This window comes from Aplysia californica, unplaced genomic scaffold, assembly GCF_000002075.1.
Source record: "Aplysia californica isolate F4 #8 unplaced genomic scaffold, AplCal3.0 scaffold00143, whole genome shotgun sequence".
Classification (NCBI taxonomy): Eukaryota; Metazoa; Mollusca; class Gastropoda; order Aplysiida; family Aplysiidae; genus Aplysia; species Aplysia californica.
In genome coordinates, this window is record NW_004797413.1 from 1,004,497 (window position 1) to 1,023,455 (window position 18,959).

The 18,959-nt window shown below is 40.1% G+C and overlaps 2 protein-coding genes across 2 annotated transcripts in view; one reads left to right on the top strand and one right to left on the bottom strand.

Annotated features, from left to right (window-relative positions):
* The first annotated feature begins 134 nt into the window (after window positions 1–134).
* On the top strand, window positions 135–13,120 carry LOC101857106 (enhancer of rudimentary homolog). Its single transcript, XM_005096968.3, has 4 exons — window positions 135–242; window positions 6,462–6,549; window positions 9,429–9,549; window positions 12,152–13,120. Exons 1-4 carry the CDS (start codon window positions 240–242, stop codon window positions 12,243–12,245), a joined length of 306 nt encoding a protein of 101 aa, XP_005097025.1. The 5' UTR covers window positions 135–239; the 3' UTR covers window positions 12,246–13,120.
* Window positions 13,121–15,765: 2,645 nt separating this feature from the next.
* LOC118477155 overlaps window positions 15,766–18,959 on the bottom strand; it is a gene marked incomplete in the record, with an annotated part of 5,798 nt that continues 2,604 nt past the window's right edge. The window contains 2 exon segments of the mRNA XM_035969396.1: window positions 15,766–16,637; window positions 18,417–18,567. Of these exon segments, the coding sequence (XP_035825289.1) occupies window positions 16,113–16,637; window positions 18,417–18,567 (676 nt within the window).

Genomic DNA, 18,959 nt, shown 5'->3' on the forward strand with positions numbered 1-18,959 from the left:
CCCTTACCATTATCAAACTTATATTTGTAGAGTTTCTATTAACCCATATTCTAAATAAAGTTATCACATCAGAATGAAAACGTTACTCTTATTCAAGAAACAGAATTTAAAATTTCACGAATTTTTGCTAGCTTTGAAACCATAGGTGTGAATATAGCCAGCTTCCTCTTCTTAGTCGATGATTGTATACAAATCCTCTGCTTGACGTTGACAGTGTGTCTATAAACAGCCTAAGAACAATGGTATGCTTACTGGCAGTATTATGTATTGTTTTGAAAATTGTTGGCAAAATGAATAGCTTGATGCCCATTTGATTAGAGGATCAATTTGTGTTCCAAACAGTAGTTACAGAGCCCAAGAACGCCGTAATCCCAATATCGATAATACCCTCCTTGTTCATGTTCCGAGAACACATGAAACCAAAAGTAATCAATCGTGCCCACGTCGTGACGACGTGACTGCATAACTGATCAGGGAAAGCAGTGAAATTGATCTCTGGAAACTTTAATATGTTGCTTGGGTCTTCTGATATATCATTGGGGAGGAGTTCCGCAGAGGGCGCCACTTAGCATGACAAGGTCCACTGATTCAGTACTGATTATAAACTAGAGTAGGCCCGCATCACCGCGCTACTGTTTTGGTGCGCAACCCCCGGTCTCCTGCTTTGTTTTGGATAAGAACAGCGAAAACGAGGTCATTTTCTGTGAGCATGCGCAGAATGCAGCTTATTTCACTTTCGTTTTGGAGGTTCCTGTCAACACACGTGATTCTACGGTGTCGGAAAGTTTTGCCCCGTCATTTCATATTAATGGTTTTCGTAACCGGTATCGATCAATTTACTAAGCGCTTGAGTAGTCGATTATTTAGCACATCTAGCTAATCTAGCTCTAATGTATCGTAGAATGTATACTAGAATCGATAAATACTATCGCAGGCTGCTTCTTAATGCCCAGGAACGTGCTAGATAGGGTTGCGCACTGAAGCGGACCAAATTTGGGCAGTCCGTTTCGTGCGCAATATCGGCTTTTTTGCTATTTGGCATTGATAGTGTGGCTTCTAGGCCCTTTGTTTGTTTTACTTATTAAGTTATTTCTCTATGACCTGCATTGTGCACTGAAACAGACTGTTTTCCTTCCATTTGGATGCATTATATTGCCATTGGAAGATGATAAGTTAATGTATTCATGTCAAAATTAATTAATATGGAAATATAATCTCCAAAATGTTCAATTTCTTCTTTTCATGTCTTTTTCTTCTTCTTTTTTGCCCTTTTCCTTAAAGAATACTAGTCTAGGTATAGTCTAATTCTTGTTTTCTTCTTTCACTTCCTTGTGTCCACAGCACCTTTCTTTTTCAATTTCTTCTTTTCACGTCTTTTTCTTCTTCTTTTTTGTCCTTTTCCTTCTAAAATACTAGTCTAGGTATAGTCTTATTAAGTTTATTCTTGTTTTCTTCTTTCCCCTTCTTGTGTCCACAGCACCTTTCTTTTTATCCATTATTATCAAAACACATACACAAGGTGTAAGGAAATCTCCTGTCAGGGGGCGCCCAGCTCCCAAAAAGAACACGCCTAATTGACCTTGGCCTTCCATTATGGTCAGTACAGGAACTTCTTGCAAGGAAAAGAAGACAAAGCAAGGATAGAGAAAGATGAAAAGTGTCAGAAAAGAGCTAGATCTAGATCTAGAGCTGTAAACTGTAAACATGGTACTATTGCGCACCCAACAAGACGATATGTTGCACCAAACCAGAAACCTTGCGCACCAAACCAGACACACGTTACCAAACAAACACCACCACAACATATAGAAATTTTAAACTGCTGTTACAGTAATGCGCTACACCGTATAGAGAGGAAGTTTTTCTAACTTCTGGTGAAAAAATCATGAAGATCGACCTGTAACTTCCAGAGATATCCACAAAAGATCGCTTACTGTATATCGCACCACAGGATGTACTCTAGTAGGGCCACCTCTAGACTCTAGATCTAGATTCTAGATCTAGACTCTATATAGAATCTATTCTCACAGCCGTTAAACGTAGAAAAAAAGCATCTTTCTGATTGGCTGCTAATTTTAGTACTGAACTGTGATGTCATCACTCCCTGGGATACCCACATGGAACGACGTGTTTTCGGTAACATTTCGGATTTCCTAGATCTAATCTAGATTCTAGATAAACCCGGTCCCAGATCTAGAATCTAGATCTAGATATCTAGAGATCTAGATTCTAGAGATCTAGATAGTAGGCCTACTTGGACATGATGGAAGACCGCACAAAAATTGCCGTAAAGACGCAGGAGGATCTAGATCTAGATTAGATCTACACCCCCCCCCCCCCCCCCCCCCCACCCTCCTGCATTTTTAATCACTAACATTTTTTTTTTTTTAACAACAACTTCAAAGCCAAAGCAACTCTACAAATTAGGCCTATAACTATATGGGACTTGGTCAGTCGGGAGGAAGAGAAGAGAAAAAAAACAACTGTCCGGGACTGGGATCGAACGGCTTCAAAAATCATTGCACGACTTCAAACGCAGACTCGCTGTCGATTGAGCCATCAGAACTTCCAAGAGATAGGTACCTGTGTAGATTAATCATGATATTCATGATAGACACTTCCATCTTTGGTGCCATGTGGTTGGCTATACTTAGATGTAGTCTCGTGATCGGAGGGATATCCTGGTCTGACGTCAAACAAGATGGGCGCCTTACCTAAAAATAGTTTGCGTCTTTCTACGTTTAATCGCATGTTATTCTCACCCCGGGTGAGAATAGCGCAGACGAGTCTTTTGGCTATTCTCACCCGGTGTGCACTCACCGTTAGAGCCTAGATCTAGGCCAACAAATTTTGCGTTCACCCTGAACCATAGAATTTTACACTGTGATAACAGAACAATTGTAGAATTCTGTGCCTTGAACAAACGTTCCATTACTACTGTTAGTCTAAAAGCGTACAATTTTGTCTGTGGGCAGTGGAGAGAGAGAGAGAGAGGAGTAGTACGAGAACTTCCAGGCAAAACAAAATGGCGACCCGCGTAGTTCGGCTCCATTCGAAAAGTTAAATAGCCGTAGCATCTTTGGAGACGACCAAATTGATTTACTTTATTGTGTTTTTACATCATTTTTTTACTTTGTTTTGGTCAATTTGATCGTCCACACCGATAGACAGTATTCAGAAAGAGTCAGAGAGAGAGAAGAGGGGAGGAGTAGATCTTGCGAGAACTTCTGGGCAAAACAAAATGGCGACCCGCGTAGTTCGGCTCCATTCGAAAAGTGAAATAGCCGTAGCATCTTTGTAGACGATCAAATTAGCTTACCTTTGAACTATAAAGTAAAGTAATTTTTTCTTTGCTTTTATCCATTCGATCATCCACACCGATAGAAAGTATTCCGAAATTAGGAAAAACAGGTTTTGTTTCACACCGTGTGAAAATAGCCAACGGTGGCAAGTCTCACCCGGGGTGAGAGGTCGATCGTATTTTTATTCTCACCATGGGTGAGGATAGCCACTTCCATAAACTAGACTACTAGGATAGGCCTGGGAGTTAGGGTAAGGGTTAGGTGTTCTTGGTTGGCGGCCCTCTGCAGAACTCCGTCCTATCGTTGTCTTCTTGCCATGAAATGTATCTAAACTATAATGGCCTATTTTTTAGTTCTTTTTTTGCTAGTTTCAGGTCTAGTCACTTTTAGTGGCGCCCTGAATGCAGTTTGCAGGCGCTGTTGAGGCTACGTTCACGTCACTCAAGCTTCTTTTAGACGGAGCGTCCACTGCCAGTTTAATTAACCCACTCAGTACCATAACGGCCGTAGCCGGCCGCTTCCGTTTCATAAACCTTGTACCATTACGGCCGTAGCCGGCCACGCGCTAGTAGCGTTGTTTCTAGGGAAGTGTACACGCTTAGTAGCCATCGTATTTAACCCGCATTTCGACCAATCAGAAAATAGATAATCATTCTCTCCTTGAGAGCAGCAGGGACATAACTCTGGAAATTTTAGTTGGACTAAATTCAATGTAAACAAACCAGTTCACACGGGTCGCGCAAGCCAAGATCGAGCGTTCTTCGCAAGCCACTGGCATCGCGTTCAGACTGATTTAGGCGAACTTTTGGATAATTTTAATGAAAATAACTGTGCTGGGGGAGAAAACCCACAGAATGGTAGCAATTTAAGTGGAAGTGACATTGATGGTGATCTAATTGTGCCTTTGGGGGGTGGTTTGGACAATGAGAATGAGGTCAATGAGGAGCATATGGCTAGATCTAGATCTACAACTCGGCTGATTTTATCTTCAATTATATGAAATACAGTCAACACACACAGTAAACAAGTAATTTATAAATTAAAATTTATTCATTTGTGAAGAACTTGTTTCAAGATTTTTTTTTGATCAATGGATTGGTTATTTTATAATGATTTTTAAAAAATACCCACTACATCACAAACACGGATTTATTCCCCTTTGCGTGGTCCTGAGCCATCTTCCCACTGGAAATCCAGTGGTACTGAGTGGGTTAAGTAAGCCGGTTTTAGTCAATGACGACAGTGACGTATATATTTAATATATTGGCCTGCTTCAAGCGTTCCCTCCCCTGAGATGAAGGAAAACAGCTCTGATCCTTGACCGATCGAGCTTTCGTCGTTTTCCCTGACACTGAGCTCTGGCTCAGAGCTCGCCAGTACTGTAAAGGAAAACGACGAACTCACAATTACGCAACAACGCATTAGGAATAATGTGACAAAAATGTATATTTTATACACTTACCAAGATGTTTCAATTGCCCTATCTCGCGTCCGGGCGAGACTTGGGTGCGACCTTGTGTTAGCGCGTGACGGCCTGTGATATACGAGTGTAAACAAACATTCCAGCACTCTCGAGTTGAAAGTGTGCAATTTTGTCCACGGGCAGTGTGTGTGTGTGTGAGATAGAGAGAGGGAGAGAGCGAGAAGGTGGGTGGGGGGGGGGATGATGCGACACATGTACGGAGAGACAGACAGACAGAAACAGAAAAATAGAGAGAGAATTGGGGGGGGGGGGGGAGAAAGAGAGAAGGAAAGAGAAAGGGGAGAGAGAGAGACAAACAGAGAAAAGGGGGGTGTGAGTGTTTATAATTATAATAAGAATTTCATATATTTTATTGATTCCTGTCATTTTCTCTCTGCGTCGGTTCCCAGGCTGACCCATTGGATTACAGTCATTATTGTACACATTTTATGACCAGTCCCATCTTCTGTTTCCCATCTCTCACTCTCACCTCTTGTGTCCCATGTACCGTATCCAATTTCCGTATTCCCATTATATCCCGACTTTAAATCTGTAAGGGCGCTTCGTTTTCCTTCATCTCATGGGGTGGAACACTTGACTTGAAGCTGGCCAAAATATTAAATATGTATACGTCACTGTCCTCACTGACTAAAACCGGCAGTGGATGCACCCCCTAAACGAAGCTTTAGTGCTGTGAACGTAGCCTCAACAGGGCCTGCAAACTGCATTCAGGGTGCCGTGAACGTAGCCTGCCAATTATGTTGACGGCGCCGCGAACGTAGCCAGCTGCATATTTTTTATAGATCTTATAATGTGTTGAGATGATTGATGAAGCCATTTTTCCTCTTGAAGTAGGTCTAGAATATATAATATTTGTTCAAATGTTTTCAGAATTTTACTTACCCAACACAACTTTACTTTAATTATTGAATACCTGGAAAGTGCGTAAACTAGGTATCACAATCACAGTAGATGTCTAAATCTATCTTTTAACTTTTTATTATATAATTATATAATTTTAGGTGAATTAGTTGTATATAACATAACATCATGTAGTGTGTAATCATAGTATATAGTTAGGCTACTGTCTGTGCACAGTGTGTAGTGTATGTATTCTGTCGCTATGTTAAGTTTTATCTTCTTCATTAAACCTTAATTGTTATTAACGTTGACTGTTATAGTAAGCTATAAAAACTTTAGTATGGTTCTGCTCCTGGCAGTCAGATTTAACGTGTAAGAATGTCAGCACAATTTTCAGTGGTTTTATTTGTGGTAGCCTACGTAGTAGGCCTACTTCAATAAAATTGGAGCTGTCCGTCTTTGTTTTTTGGGCCTTTTTTTTTTTTGTCTGCGGAAGAACCCCCTTCAGATTTACATGATGTATAAAAATCTGAGTCTTCGGGGGTTCTGGAGGCTACGATTATTTTTTTACCCCAAACTCAAAGTTTTAGGGAGAACCTTGAGGAAAAGTTCCATTTTTAGTCATGAGGGGACCAACATGTCTGAGGTTATGTTTGTCCAAAAATTTTAGGTCCATTCAATGATTATTTTTGTGTGTGTGTTCGTGTTTGTCTGTGTGTGTGCAAGAGAGAGAGAGAGAAAGCGTGTGTGTTCATGTAGGTATTTATCATGTGGCAATAAGTTTCTCTCTGTGAAGATTGTTAAAATCTTATAAAATCTCTAATCTTTTTTTTCAGTCTCACACAATTCTCCTTGTGCAGCCGAACCAAAGGCCAGAGACGAGGACATACTCTGATTATGAGTCTTTAAATGAATGTCTGGAAGGTAAGAGCTAGGCCAGGGCAAGATCGACTCTGGGATCGATTCTTTCGAGTCCAAATGAGGACTCAAAGAATCGATCTTGTTCCCAGACTCTAAGCTTCGAGTCCGCCCAGGGTCGATGCCTCCCGTCTCCTTTTTTTTTGCCTGATTCCTAGCCTAGACTCCGAGAATCGAGGCAAGAATCTAGATCTCTACCGCACTATTACAGTCCTGTCGAGTTTTCCGCTTCAAAACAGACACCGCACCAGGACAGGACTGATCCGGCGCATAAGGCGGCTTCTTTGATGTCGGCCTAGGCGGAGTTAAAAATGCATTCCAAAAATTTTTTAAATATTGATCTAATTTAAGAAATAATAAGATTTTCGTGATCAGCGACCCAAAATTAGCAAAAATTACGCGGGGAACCCAATTTAAAGCCCGATTACCAAGTTAAATTAATTTTTGTGAGTTTTGTTTACTTATATGTTTTTTGTTTTTTTCGCTATTTGAATTTGGCGTGCACTAGGCCTTGATACATGTATCAAGAAAAAAGAGAAAGAGAAAACAGGGTTAGGTCAGTCATACTGTCCCACCGATGTTGTAGTAATTCACAACTGCTCGGGACCCAATGCAACAAAAATGTCACGTCCCAATAATAGGTGCGGTACATTACACTCTAGTTCAAAGGTTTCAAACGTCAGACGGGTCTGTCCCGGGACGAACTTTCGTAGGCCTGCTGAAGTAGGGGCAAGAAACTGCCAGTCAGTCACTATATCAATTGTTTCACACAACCCCACACCCCACCCCACCTTCCTCTTCCTCTTCCCCGCTATGAGTGAATGCTAAACTAGGCCTAGGCCTACTTGTCGTGTCTACCGTGTAGCCCAGTACGAAACCACGCTGCACATAGGCTACTGCTACTTTGAATGTTATTGCCCCACCCCCGCCCATCCCAAATTAAATCATTCACTTCCCTTTTCTCTTTCTTTTGTCTTGAACATTAAACGCTTGCTTTTGAATTTCCCTGCACTTTCATCGTCACTGTACACGTATTCTTTTGTAAATCATATTGTGTGTTTTGAGTTGGTATCAATGAGTCATCATGTCTGGACGTCGATCTTTAGCTTCGGACTTTTTTTATAAGCTGGAAAACACAGTACTGTTGTTTGTATGATTTGTTTGTAATAATATTTTGGCATACAATAACACAACGTCGACAATAACAAAACATTTGTCATCAAAGCATGCTTTGACGTATCAGGAAGCAAAGGGTGCAAGAGAGAAGGAACCTGTGCCCCATGCATTGGCAAGAGTGATAAAAGGGAGGCAACACACACACACACACCCACACATGACACACACACGCAAACACACACGACACACACACACACACACACAAATGCGTGAAAGCCAACTTGTCTCTTAGCACGCGCGCAGGCTTAGCCAGCCACTTCTGTCAAACTCAAGAATCGAGGTCTCATCTTAAGAGCTATTTTTAGCAGTGTTCAAGACTCGAGGTCTCGATCTTAAGAGCTATTTTTAGCAGTGTTCAAGACTCGTGGTCTCGACCTTAAGAGCTATTTTAGCAGTGTTCAAGTCATGGCCTCTAAACAGCCCACTTGAAGCAGCTTCCAAAATCGAAAATCGGACTCGATTCCTCGATCTTTTTTCAGTTTTGGGATCGAGGCCTCGAGTCTTTTTGTCGTCGATCTTGCCCTGGCCTAGTAAGAGCTGGTCTTAAAGTTACATTGTATTGCCTTTCTAAGTTTTTTGTTAGTGAGTGGGTGCTCCGGTGTGGTTTTTGCTTCTTCTTTTCTATCAAACATCTATCGTCCTTATCTCCCCTTCTTATTTTTTATGTTTGTTTACTCTCTTGTAACGGCTCTAATCTTCTGGCGCTCGTATGACCTTATGCAGTTGTGAGCACCGTAAAACCTCCACTAAAATTTTTGTTTGTGAACAAATTACTTTACTACCTCGGAACATGCTTGTTTGCTCCCTTTTTTCCATGTCTATTACGACTATTTTTATAGCTCTGAAATTCTCACATTAACTTATAATGTTACGAGATTTCTATTTCAGGTTTATAAAAAGCACTTGGGAATATAGGCCTACTATACATTATAATGTTTATATTGTGTCCTGACACTTTGGGATCAGGTGCTTCTCCATTTTTTGTGCATATGGCCATAAAGCTAGTTCATTTGTTTCGCTCAAGATGAAAAAAACCCATCTATCTTGACTGGAAGTCGAGATGAAGGATGTTGGGGGTTGCCTGGTGTAAGATATAATCATCATCATTGTTATCATTGCCTTTCTCACCCTGGATCAGGATATAGGCCACCAAGAAAACCCTTTGCACCTTTTCCTATCCTGGGTTAGTCACTTGATGTCACTCCTTGTCATCCCTCTTTTCTGTACATCCATTTCCGTGACTCTCCTCCAGGTTCCATGTGGTATTCCCCTTGATCTTTCACCCTGTGGGTTCCAATCTTAACACTTTCCTTGTTATGCAGCTGCTTGAGAGATATAATACTATTGGGAAAATGACTGCCAAAATTTGCCGACTTCCAAAGCTTGAATGTCCTTGGAAATTGCAAATTTACATTGTTTGGTGCCTTTGACACGAAATATGTTTTTAAGTGGACATAAAAGACTGAGCCCCCCTCCCTAAAAATTTGAAAACGGTTACCCAGCAGGCCGGAAAATTTTTGTTTCTTCGGTTTCGTTGTTTGACGAGCATCTGATTTCACCACGATACCACTCTTTTATATATTATTTCTATCAGTAAATTACTATGTAATGTTAGTAATAATTTTTTGCCCCTGAGTTGGAGGAGAGAAATAAATTTTATCTCAAAACATAGAGAGTTCACTTTCACATATTTGCTCATTTTCCCACAGGTATCTGCAAAATCTTTGAGGAGCATTTGAAGAGACTGCACCCCCACGATCCATCTATCACATACGATATCTCACAATTGTTTGAGTTCATCGATCAGTTGACAGATCTTAGCTGCCTGGTGTAAGTACGCTTTTATGACCAGTTCTCTTTATTTGATGGTTTCGAAATCTGTGGAGATGAAGATTATTTGTGTAGGGTTGTGTTTCCATCAAGGATTAAGTTGAGCGCGGGTGTCTTGAACACATCGATAGTTTACTAATGTGAAGCGTGCTGACAAAATGAGTTACTTCTCACTGTCTGCAAATTCAGATATTGACCATAAATCAACACAGGGGTCAAATTTGTTAATTTTCAACTGACGCCACTTTCTTCAAATTAAAAATTGTACAAACTCAACCTATAAATATATCTATGTCCATAGGACTAAAATCCAAGAACCAACTCAATTGCCAGCTTACCTTCCAAATGTGTTGGACACATCCATAGTTCGAGTCAACTGATAAATTAAAAATAAAAGATATTGAAGAAAATCAAAGGAAGTATACCTGTGACAGTGTAGTGGTAGGAAAATAATCACTACCATCTTGAAAAATATCTCCTATCAGTAAAAAATTTTTGAGATGGGTGTCGCTGTTCAGCTCTTGTGTAGTACACACATGACAGGGTGCCATCTTGTCATACACATGTGACACTGTGTTGCTCTCATAGTTCAAACATGACTCTGTTCTGTGCTGCTCTTTAGTACACACACGATGAGGTGCTGTGCTTGTTGTTTTTGTGTGCCCTTTCATTCTTTTGGCTTGGATTTTTTTCAATGTATGCACATGATTACTTTGTAGGTTTTATTTATTACTATAAAGTTGCAGAGAGTTGGGGGTTTTTTCCTTGCTTTTCTGTGGGGCTAGAGAAGGTCAATGACTTTACAGTCTGGGGATTGGTGCATGACTGCTAGTGCCATCAGAGTTTTTATGGATCATACTTCTGTAATTTCCTGGTTAGATTCTTACTGTTTAGTTTCTTACTTTACTCGTTTGCAAGGTTAGTAAAGCATATCTTTTTATCCCCCTTTTTTTTTTTTTTGCATGTTGATAGGTGGCTGCTTGCCTCTTATTTTATTTCCCTATTTGTCAGTTTTGTTTTTTCACTCTAAATGAACTTAATCATGGTTGTATACCTTTTTTTTAAATTCAAACCGAACTTAAACAATCATGTCAGTGCCCAGTTTAAATAAAGGGGCTGTGTGCCTGGTTTATATAAATACAGTAGGCTCCACTTGTGTTGAATCTAAACTCGCCTGAGTTGATCTTTTTCTCGTGTCCCAGCCCCTCTTCATCTTCACAAGTTCCAACAGTTAAGTTGATCTTTGGATGAGTTGATTTTTCACTCCTCTGATGACATCATGGGTGGTTGGCGGGTGCTCTGGTGTGGTTTGCTTCTTCTTTCCTATCAAACATGTATCGTCCTTATCTCCCCTTCTTCTTTTTTATGTTTGTTACTCTCTTGTAACACCTCTAATCTTCTGGCGCTCATATGACCTTATGCAGTTGCGAGCGCCGTAACACATCTACTAAAACTTAAACTTAACACTGATGACATCAACTCGTCCATAGTCGACTGTACAAGTACAATTATTTTTTTCCTTCTTTGGACTATTTCAATATTTCTTGGCAGTGCTTTACCCCATGATTTGATTGTTAATTGCTCTCATTTGTTTTCTTGTTTTCTAATTTAAAATGGTCTCAACCCTTTCAAAACTTCACTAGTTTCGTGAACATTTTGTGAACTGCAGATAAAATAGTGTTTTTTCAGTGGCGATAGGTTTTAAGAGGGGAAAGGGTTGTGCAAAGTTATGTTTTATAATGACTGAGGACTGAGTCATTTTTTTCCTTGAAATTTGGAATGGACAGGACAGCAAAAAGTTTGGAACAGTTCATAAATTTGTGCAATGCATTTGTTTGGAAATTTCCTGCTGTTTCTTTGCCACAATCTACTCTCCATTTCTAATTATTGTGATGCCCCTTCGTTGTCAGGCTGTTTTTTACGTGCGTTGTCTTGCTAGTATCAGTAGACGCTACTAATATATCCCCTTCTATTTTTCTTCACTGTTGTAGCTTTACTTTGTGGGTGGTTGGAGGGTGCTCTAGTGTGGTTTGCTCCTTCCTTTCAAACATCTATCGTCCTTAAATCTCTCCTCCTTCTGTTTTGTTTGTTACTCCCTTGTACAAAAGTAACATCTCTAATCCTCGATCTTCGGCACTTATATATATGACCTTATAGGGTTGCAAGTGCTGATAAACTTTTACTCTTTAGGCCATTCCCAAAGGGGGGACATATCTCGTTCAAGCACAGTAGAATTGTAAATGGGCTGATTCATGTCACGCTCATAACTGCCTGATCTACAACAGGGAACTGCTGCTTTTTCTTTCCTGATCCTTACTGTTGTCATTTTCCTCTACTTTTTTTCTGTTTGTCACTCCCTTGTGACCTGCTATTTTGGGGTGCCTTGATAGTCGAAGCAGACCGTGTACTGTTGAAGCTAGGGAGGTGAGCAGTGTAAGTCTGATTCCCTGTAAAGACTTCTCTGTTGACACCCACCCCTTGGCGCTCATATGACCTAATGCAGTTGCGAGCGCCGTAAAACCCTCTACTATAATATAATATAAACTTTTACGAAAAGGAAACTTTACTTTTAGTTTTGTGCTTTTTGTTTTCTTCTCCCCAGGTTCCAAAAGTCCTATGGTACTTACACGCCCCACAACAAAGACTGGTTAAAGGAAAAAATCTACCACATGCTTCGGAAACAAGCTGGGAAATAATTTGTTTGTCTTGTTTTTTTGTTTTGTTTTTAATTTGGGGTCGTCGTTTGTTCCTGTGTTCTAAAAACATCATTGAATGTTCACATGTTCTCATTTTCATTTTTGGTATTACTAAGTAATGTTAGCAAGTGGCCCACAGAATTCACTTTGATTGAGTTGCAATGAATGTTTTGGTTTATTTAGGGGTTGTTTTTTTTTGCGTGGGATAGTAGGACATTTTCAGCTTTTGTCAGTAGTTGGCTTTTGGTGATTTATTTTTTCCCCCATTACGGAGGCATGTTCATGAATGGCTCCTGTCTGAAGTCTCCACAAATCTGACAAGTCTTGATTGAAAAGTCTACACGCAGAAGAGAATCTGGCTCATACAGTATGATTGATTTCTGGGGGTGAAAATGTTTTGGTGTCATGTTGTGCCCACATTATGGAAGTTGTATCTGTATGTCAAGAAAGTGTATATGGGTCATCCATTATATTGTTTTCATCCTCTATGCTGAGTGGTTGACCAACTTCATGACAGGTGCTTAGACTGTAAGAAACATCATACATACTGTGCTGGGGGTTACTAATACGGTACTTTTGAGCTTTATTCATTTCGGTACAAGTGTCGTCTTAGCCTCTTAGGTTAATGTAATGTATTTTGGGAGACATTATGAATGCTCTTCTGTACTGTCTTTTTGTGTTCTTGTCAGGCAGTGCACACTGCAGAAATAGCTTAGGACAAATTAGGTCTTGTTACTGTTATTTGCTCTTAATGCTCCTTTCTTTCTGAGGTTCTTTTTTTTCTTTTTTTTTTAAATTTTAGTATTCTTTTACTCCCTAAGATGAAAAGACATTTTGTAAGTATTATCACCAATAAATTGACATGGCCAATACTATGTTATCTGTCTTTCTTTGTGGAATTTGTGTGTTACTCAGTGTACATTTTTCATTTTGATTCATTGGTCATGTGGGTGGTTGGCAGGTGCTGTGGTGTGGTTTGCTCCTTCTTTCCTATCAAACATCTACTGTCCCTCTCTGTCCTCCCTTCTTATCTTTGTGTATTTTTCTCCAGTCTTTGGCACTTACGTGAACTATTTGCGTTGCAAGTAGCCTACCATAAAAAATATTACTAAAACTAAAAGGCTGTACAACTTTGCGATTTATGACCACCATAATATGAATTAGACACATTACTTAATATGAAAGCACACTACACTTCATAGAAGCTAGCATAGTCATGAGAGAGTGAAAATGAAGCTTTCTCCAGTATTGTGTTTATTTTTAGTGCTGTCATACTTCTTCATCTACAAAGAATGGAAAAAAGTCAGTATACTGACTTCAAATAAAAGCTACATCAAAAATATATATACATGCAAGCAGTGAAAAAACACTTGGAATAATGTGATAAATCTCAGATGAAATGGATCAATTCATCAAAAAGTCAACATGATTTGTCTCAACGACTAGAGTATACAGACGTCTCTTGGATATACTATCAGTACAGAACAAAATGTTAAATGCTGCGTAGAAGAATACACTGTAGAGTTTTGTAGAAGCTGTACTGTTATAACATATTGTATGTCATTATTATCGTTATTATAATTATGTTCATCAAAGACAGAATACAGTATAACACGGATAGGTTGAAGACAGAAGACTCGGAATGAAATCACGCACCTGTTGAACTGTGCCTGCGGCCCCCTTTTTTTTCTTCTTTATCTTTGTAAGATATCCCTCGAACTACAGATCCTTCATACTACTGAAGCCGGTCCCAACGAATTCGAGTTATCCGTGTTATATTGTAGTTCCTTAACAAAGCTGATGTTATAGAGAAAGAGATCGATGGAGACTGTAAGAGACACGTAACCACAGCATGAGGTGACCACAGCAATGCAATATAACAATGTTGGCGTGAAAAAATTCATTCACTGGTGAAAATTTTGTAGCAACGGTATTTATCGCAGTTTTTTTGTAAGGTCAGATTTCAAGAGTGTGTTTAGAGGAGGAGCATGTATTCATGACTGGAGAGGTGTGTATTCATGTGGCAGGGTGAATGGAGGGATGAGTTGATATATAATTGGCAAGCTGTTCAAATGTACATGTACTAGATCTAAGCTTAGAGTAGAAAGCAACGTTTTTCAGGAAAGAGAAAAAAATTGTTTCATTCTTTTAACAATTATACCAACATTATATGTGAGGCATCGTGGTGAAATCAGGCACTCGTCAAAATAATGGAAATCAAAGAAATCTGCATTTTTTTACGCCGCTGGGCAATTTTTTTCTAATTTTCTTTTTTTGGCTCAACGCCTTTTATGTCCATGTTAAAACACTTTTCTGTGTGGATTTTACTGAAAAACACTGATTGAAGGCACAAAAATTGTAAATTTTCAGTTTTTAGGACTCTCAGGCTATGGAAGTTACCAAACTTTGGCGGTCATGTTCTTGCTAATTTTACCTCTGAAACTTGGCAACCCTGACGTCCTTCAGTGGCAAATATTTCGACTTCTATTCAACATAGATGGATATTTTTTTCACCAAAGGCAAGGCAGATGAACAGGCTTTAAGGTGGTACCAATAACTCCATATGCGTAAAAATTGACGAGCGCCTGATTCCAGCATGTCGTGACACATATATCTTTTCTAACTTTTTTTTTTTTACATTTAGAATTTGAATTTTGACAAAATAGTTTTGGAACACATGCAGCTAAGATCCCATATAATACTAATAGGAATAGGAAACTGCATTTTAAACAAATTTGGGGCTTGGTCTGATTGAACAGCGAGCCAATGATATGCTTCAGTGAGTTGTTGGTGCTACTGCCATTTGCTGTTGTTTTTGGGTTTAGATTAATGTCAAGTCAGCAAAAATGACGGTGATAATTCATTGCTCCATTGACGAGACTTCTCAAAAATTTTTTTCTGTTTTTCCAAATTCATGTAAACAGAAATAGCAATTCACATGTTTAAATAGGGCTTAATAGGGCTTAAAACATGTTGAAAACAATAGATTTTTTAAACCTAACTACCAAACATTGTGTGTACTGTTCTTGCGCTTGGAATACTGAAGACTGATCACAGATAAGAGGGGATAAGGCAACACCACGTTGTAATATACACTGAAACAGTGAGGTGAAAGCAACGAATTGTACATTAAATATTTAAAAGTAACAAACACAGAAAAGACCAATGATTAAAGATTTTGTGCTCACTCGCCTCCGTTCCATGAAGATGGCAGACACCACCTGAAGGATCATCATAAGTAGGCTTCCATAATGTAGCCTACTTTAATATAATTAATAGTGATTTGTAAATAGATGTTTTATGCCCTAACTGACACAATCTAGGTCTCTGTGGGGGCGGGATGTTTTGACTCTGCCTCTCAGGGCCAACCCCAGCAGAGTGAGATATACTGTCCCCATGGTTTTATGCACCCCGCATAATTTAGCAAAATTTGATGATTTTTTGCATAATTTCTGATTATTTTCTTTCATCATTCTTTGTTAAAATTAACAGAATCACGTAATTTCACATTTTTGGGCTCAGTTTGCATAATTTCAGAATTTTTCTTGCATAAAACGACGGGGACAGGATATGGCATCGCTGAAGAGAGACAGAAATCCTGGACTAAAAAATTCCCAACAAGGGAAGAGAAGTAATGTCTTTCGCATGTACTGGCTAAGAGCCTTACCACCACACCGCATAAATGCCGGTGGGCTGTATCTTCAGAATGAAAAACCACACGAGCATCATCGAGAAATCATGAAAAAAACAGTACTAATACTATTCAAATATTGCTACATGATACTAAATAAAAACTCTTAGGGCACACATTTAATGCTAGACACACTTGTATCTAAATGCAGGAAGTTGACAAAGCTCTTGCGGAGATCAAAGCAGGATGGGATCCAGGTAGGCAGACACGAACTGTCCTTCGTCTATCTCTATGTACTGGACGGTGGCCGAGGCTGTGGTGATGAAACTTTCTCTGTCAAATGCTGTGTTGGTCTGTAAGATATGAGCTCTTCCTTCCTTCACCATCGCTATAAAACTTGTGGTGAAATCCATAACTGGGTAGACAATACTGTTGTAGATCTTGTACTCAATGTACACTTGGTCTCTCGCTGGGAAACGTTTGATAGCTTTGCTTCTCACTTCCGCGAACCGGCCCCTCATGTGAGTGAGAGAGAGAGAGAGAGAGACAAGAGAGGCTTCCAGTTTGTGAGTCAAGAAAAGCATGCACAAGTCAGTGAGTCGATCGACGTCGATGTGTGGAGTCACCACAAACACCCGAGCGTCTTTGTCGGAGAACCAGACGTCGAAGGCGGAGCGCCATAGTCTGTAGAGTACGCTGCCCTGAATGACACGCCCATCGCGGAGACGCTCCAACTGGTCAAGGGTGTCCTCCGAGCTCAGCTGTCATTTGAGAAAAGGTCAAACAAGTTATGAATTAAACCTTGAGAAAACCGCAAACAAACATTGCCCAGCCACTAAGCCTTAAATTTAAATAGAAACAACAAAAAAAGAAAGAAAGAAAGGCCTAAAAGTAGTTGGAGGAGGGACTTAAATTCCAACTTAAAGGAGATGAGATACAGCTGGACAGAGGTGAAGACTATAGCCCAGGACAGGAGTACATGGAGAGCTCTTGTTGGTGGCCTACACTTGAGAACAGGGTGAGAAAGCCTGAAGATGATGATGATGAGGAAAACAAGGATTACCATAAGGATCTCATCTTAACTTAAAAACAAGTACAGTCCGTGCCGGCTTTAAGCACGCCGGCATAAAGCACGTTCCGGACTCAAGCACCCTTAACGGCTCTTATGGAATTTTTGCTCTATAAATTACACACCTCTGAGCACGGTAACTTCGGCTTACGGCACACTTCATTTACAAGACAGTCAATACTTTCATGATGACCCATCGAAGTTCAAACACAGTCTACACCGCAGCAGTGGAGTGTGCTAAGAGAAACACAAGTCAAAGAACGCAAGTGATGGAGACACACACTCACACGGGCGGAGAGGGAAGGCAGAGAGATGCACATAGCCACACGCGTGGAGATAGGATCTAGCCTAGGGCAAAGCTACACACACCAAAAAAAAAAAAAAAAGGGAGACGAGAAAGGGAGGCTGGCTGCGATCTCACCCTTGCTATCCATTAATCCTGATTGTGTATCACGCGCGAGGTGGGATGAAGACGGTGGTATGAAAGTGACAGAGCGGGCAGTGGTATGCACAGGCAGTGTGTAGGCCTAGTTAAGGGTGCTGTATCATGACTGTCTGTCTAAATTAAGTTTTCATTTCCGATTCGACCACAAAACAAAAACAAACAGGCAAACAAAAACTACCATGGCGGGTAAAAATAAGAGTGAACACGTTTGTGGGACCACTATAGGCCTACTTACAAACAAAGGGAAATAGCACAGGAAATTTTGCAACATGAAAATCTCTGGATTATGTCTACTTCGCACTCAAGCACGCTTCAGCTTTCTCCCGATGACCGTACTTAAATCCGGCATGGACTGTACAATAGCACTATTGCAGAGTGTGTTGCCCTCTGGGGGCTTATTGTAAAGCACATGGCATGACTTCAGGTTTTGAAAGGTCAGTGAAAACGCTCTATGCTCAAGGATTGATTTTAAAACTTTCCGTCTCAACACACTGGAAACAAGCCTTATTCCGAAAACGCATATCATATATATCTAGCAATACTTTGAGGGTCACGCACAATGGCATACATTTCATGCAACATTTTTTTTTTAATCCCCCAAATAAACTGTTGACCAGACCCCTTGTGGACTAAAACACAAAGAGAAAGATGATGAATCATGGGGGAGACAAAAGAGCTTGAATTTAGTAAGAATCACTAAAGGCTCTTTTTACTAGGAGAGGAAATACCGCTGTCATGTATTCATTATTTAGTATCCTTCAATTGCATTATATTCTATGTACTGTACTCTGTTTGGTAACAGTACCCATGTAGCACATACTAGATTACCTATTCCTGTACCACCGTGTCAGTTTGTGTACACTGGAAAAAGGATTGGGTTGATCAGATGGTGTCCGACCTTACACGACAGAAAGTTGTGTCTACTCTATTGTCATACATGTAGATCTAGTTCCTGTCTTTCACAAAACCAAAACATTACAGCCGCAGTGCAAGTACACAAATAATTCCCTGCAGGTAGGGTCTCACCAGATCTGAAAGAGGACTGACAGTTTCAAGATCCTCTCCCTTCAAGAACTCTGAGGGGTTCACAGGCTCGTAGACAATCTCACTGTGCCCCTTGCCGGCTTCCATCACTTTTGCCGCTCTTTCTAAGGCCTCAACAGGCCATTCTTCCAAACCTGTGGGCCAAGAAAAAACAACAAAATATTGAAACACTTTTCCCTTAAAGAGGAAAAAATGCAGAACCCAAAGACAGATCAAAGATCAAGTTTTGTGCTATCCCCTTCTCTCAATCTTCATAGTGAAAGATAGTCGCTGTTGGGTCAGACAATACATAAACAAGGAAAAATTCCCTTTGTCTCCAGATGGTCAGAGCTTATTCTAGTTTCCGTAGTATGAAGAGGTACAGTTCACAATAACAGATAGCAGTTGTATAATGCAAATTCCTGCTCAACAGCATAAGTTCTATATGCGCTTTGGGTGACCTTATTTGGGCCACAGTGTGGCCTAAATAAGCTAAACCCCCCTCCCTTACCTTATTTAGGCCACCTGTGGCCTAAATAAGCTAAG

What these genes read in the sequence shown, in the direction of transcription:
- LOC101857106 (XM_005096968.3), top strand. An exon ending in TTTAAATGAATGTCTGGAAG is followed by an intron (nt 6,550 to 9,428) that starts GTAAGAGCTAGG and finishes ATTTTCCCACAG; the next exon opens with GTATCTGCAAAATCTTTGAG. An exon ending in ACAGATCTTAGCTGCCTGGT is followed by an intron (nt 9,550 to 12,151) that starts GTAAGTACGCTT and finishes TCTTCTCCCCAG; the next exon opens with GTTCCAAAAGTCCTATGGTA.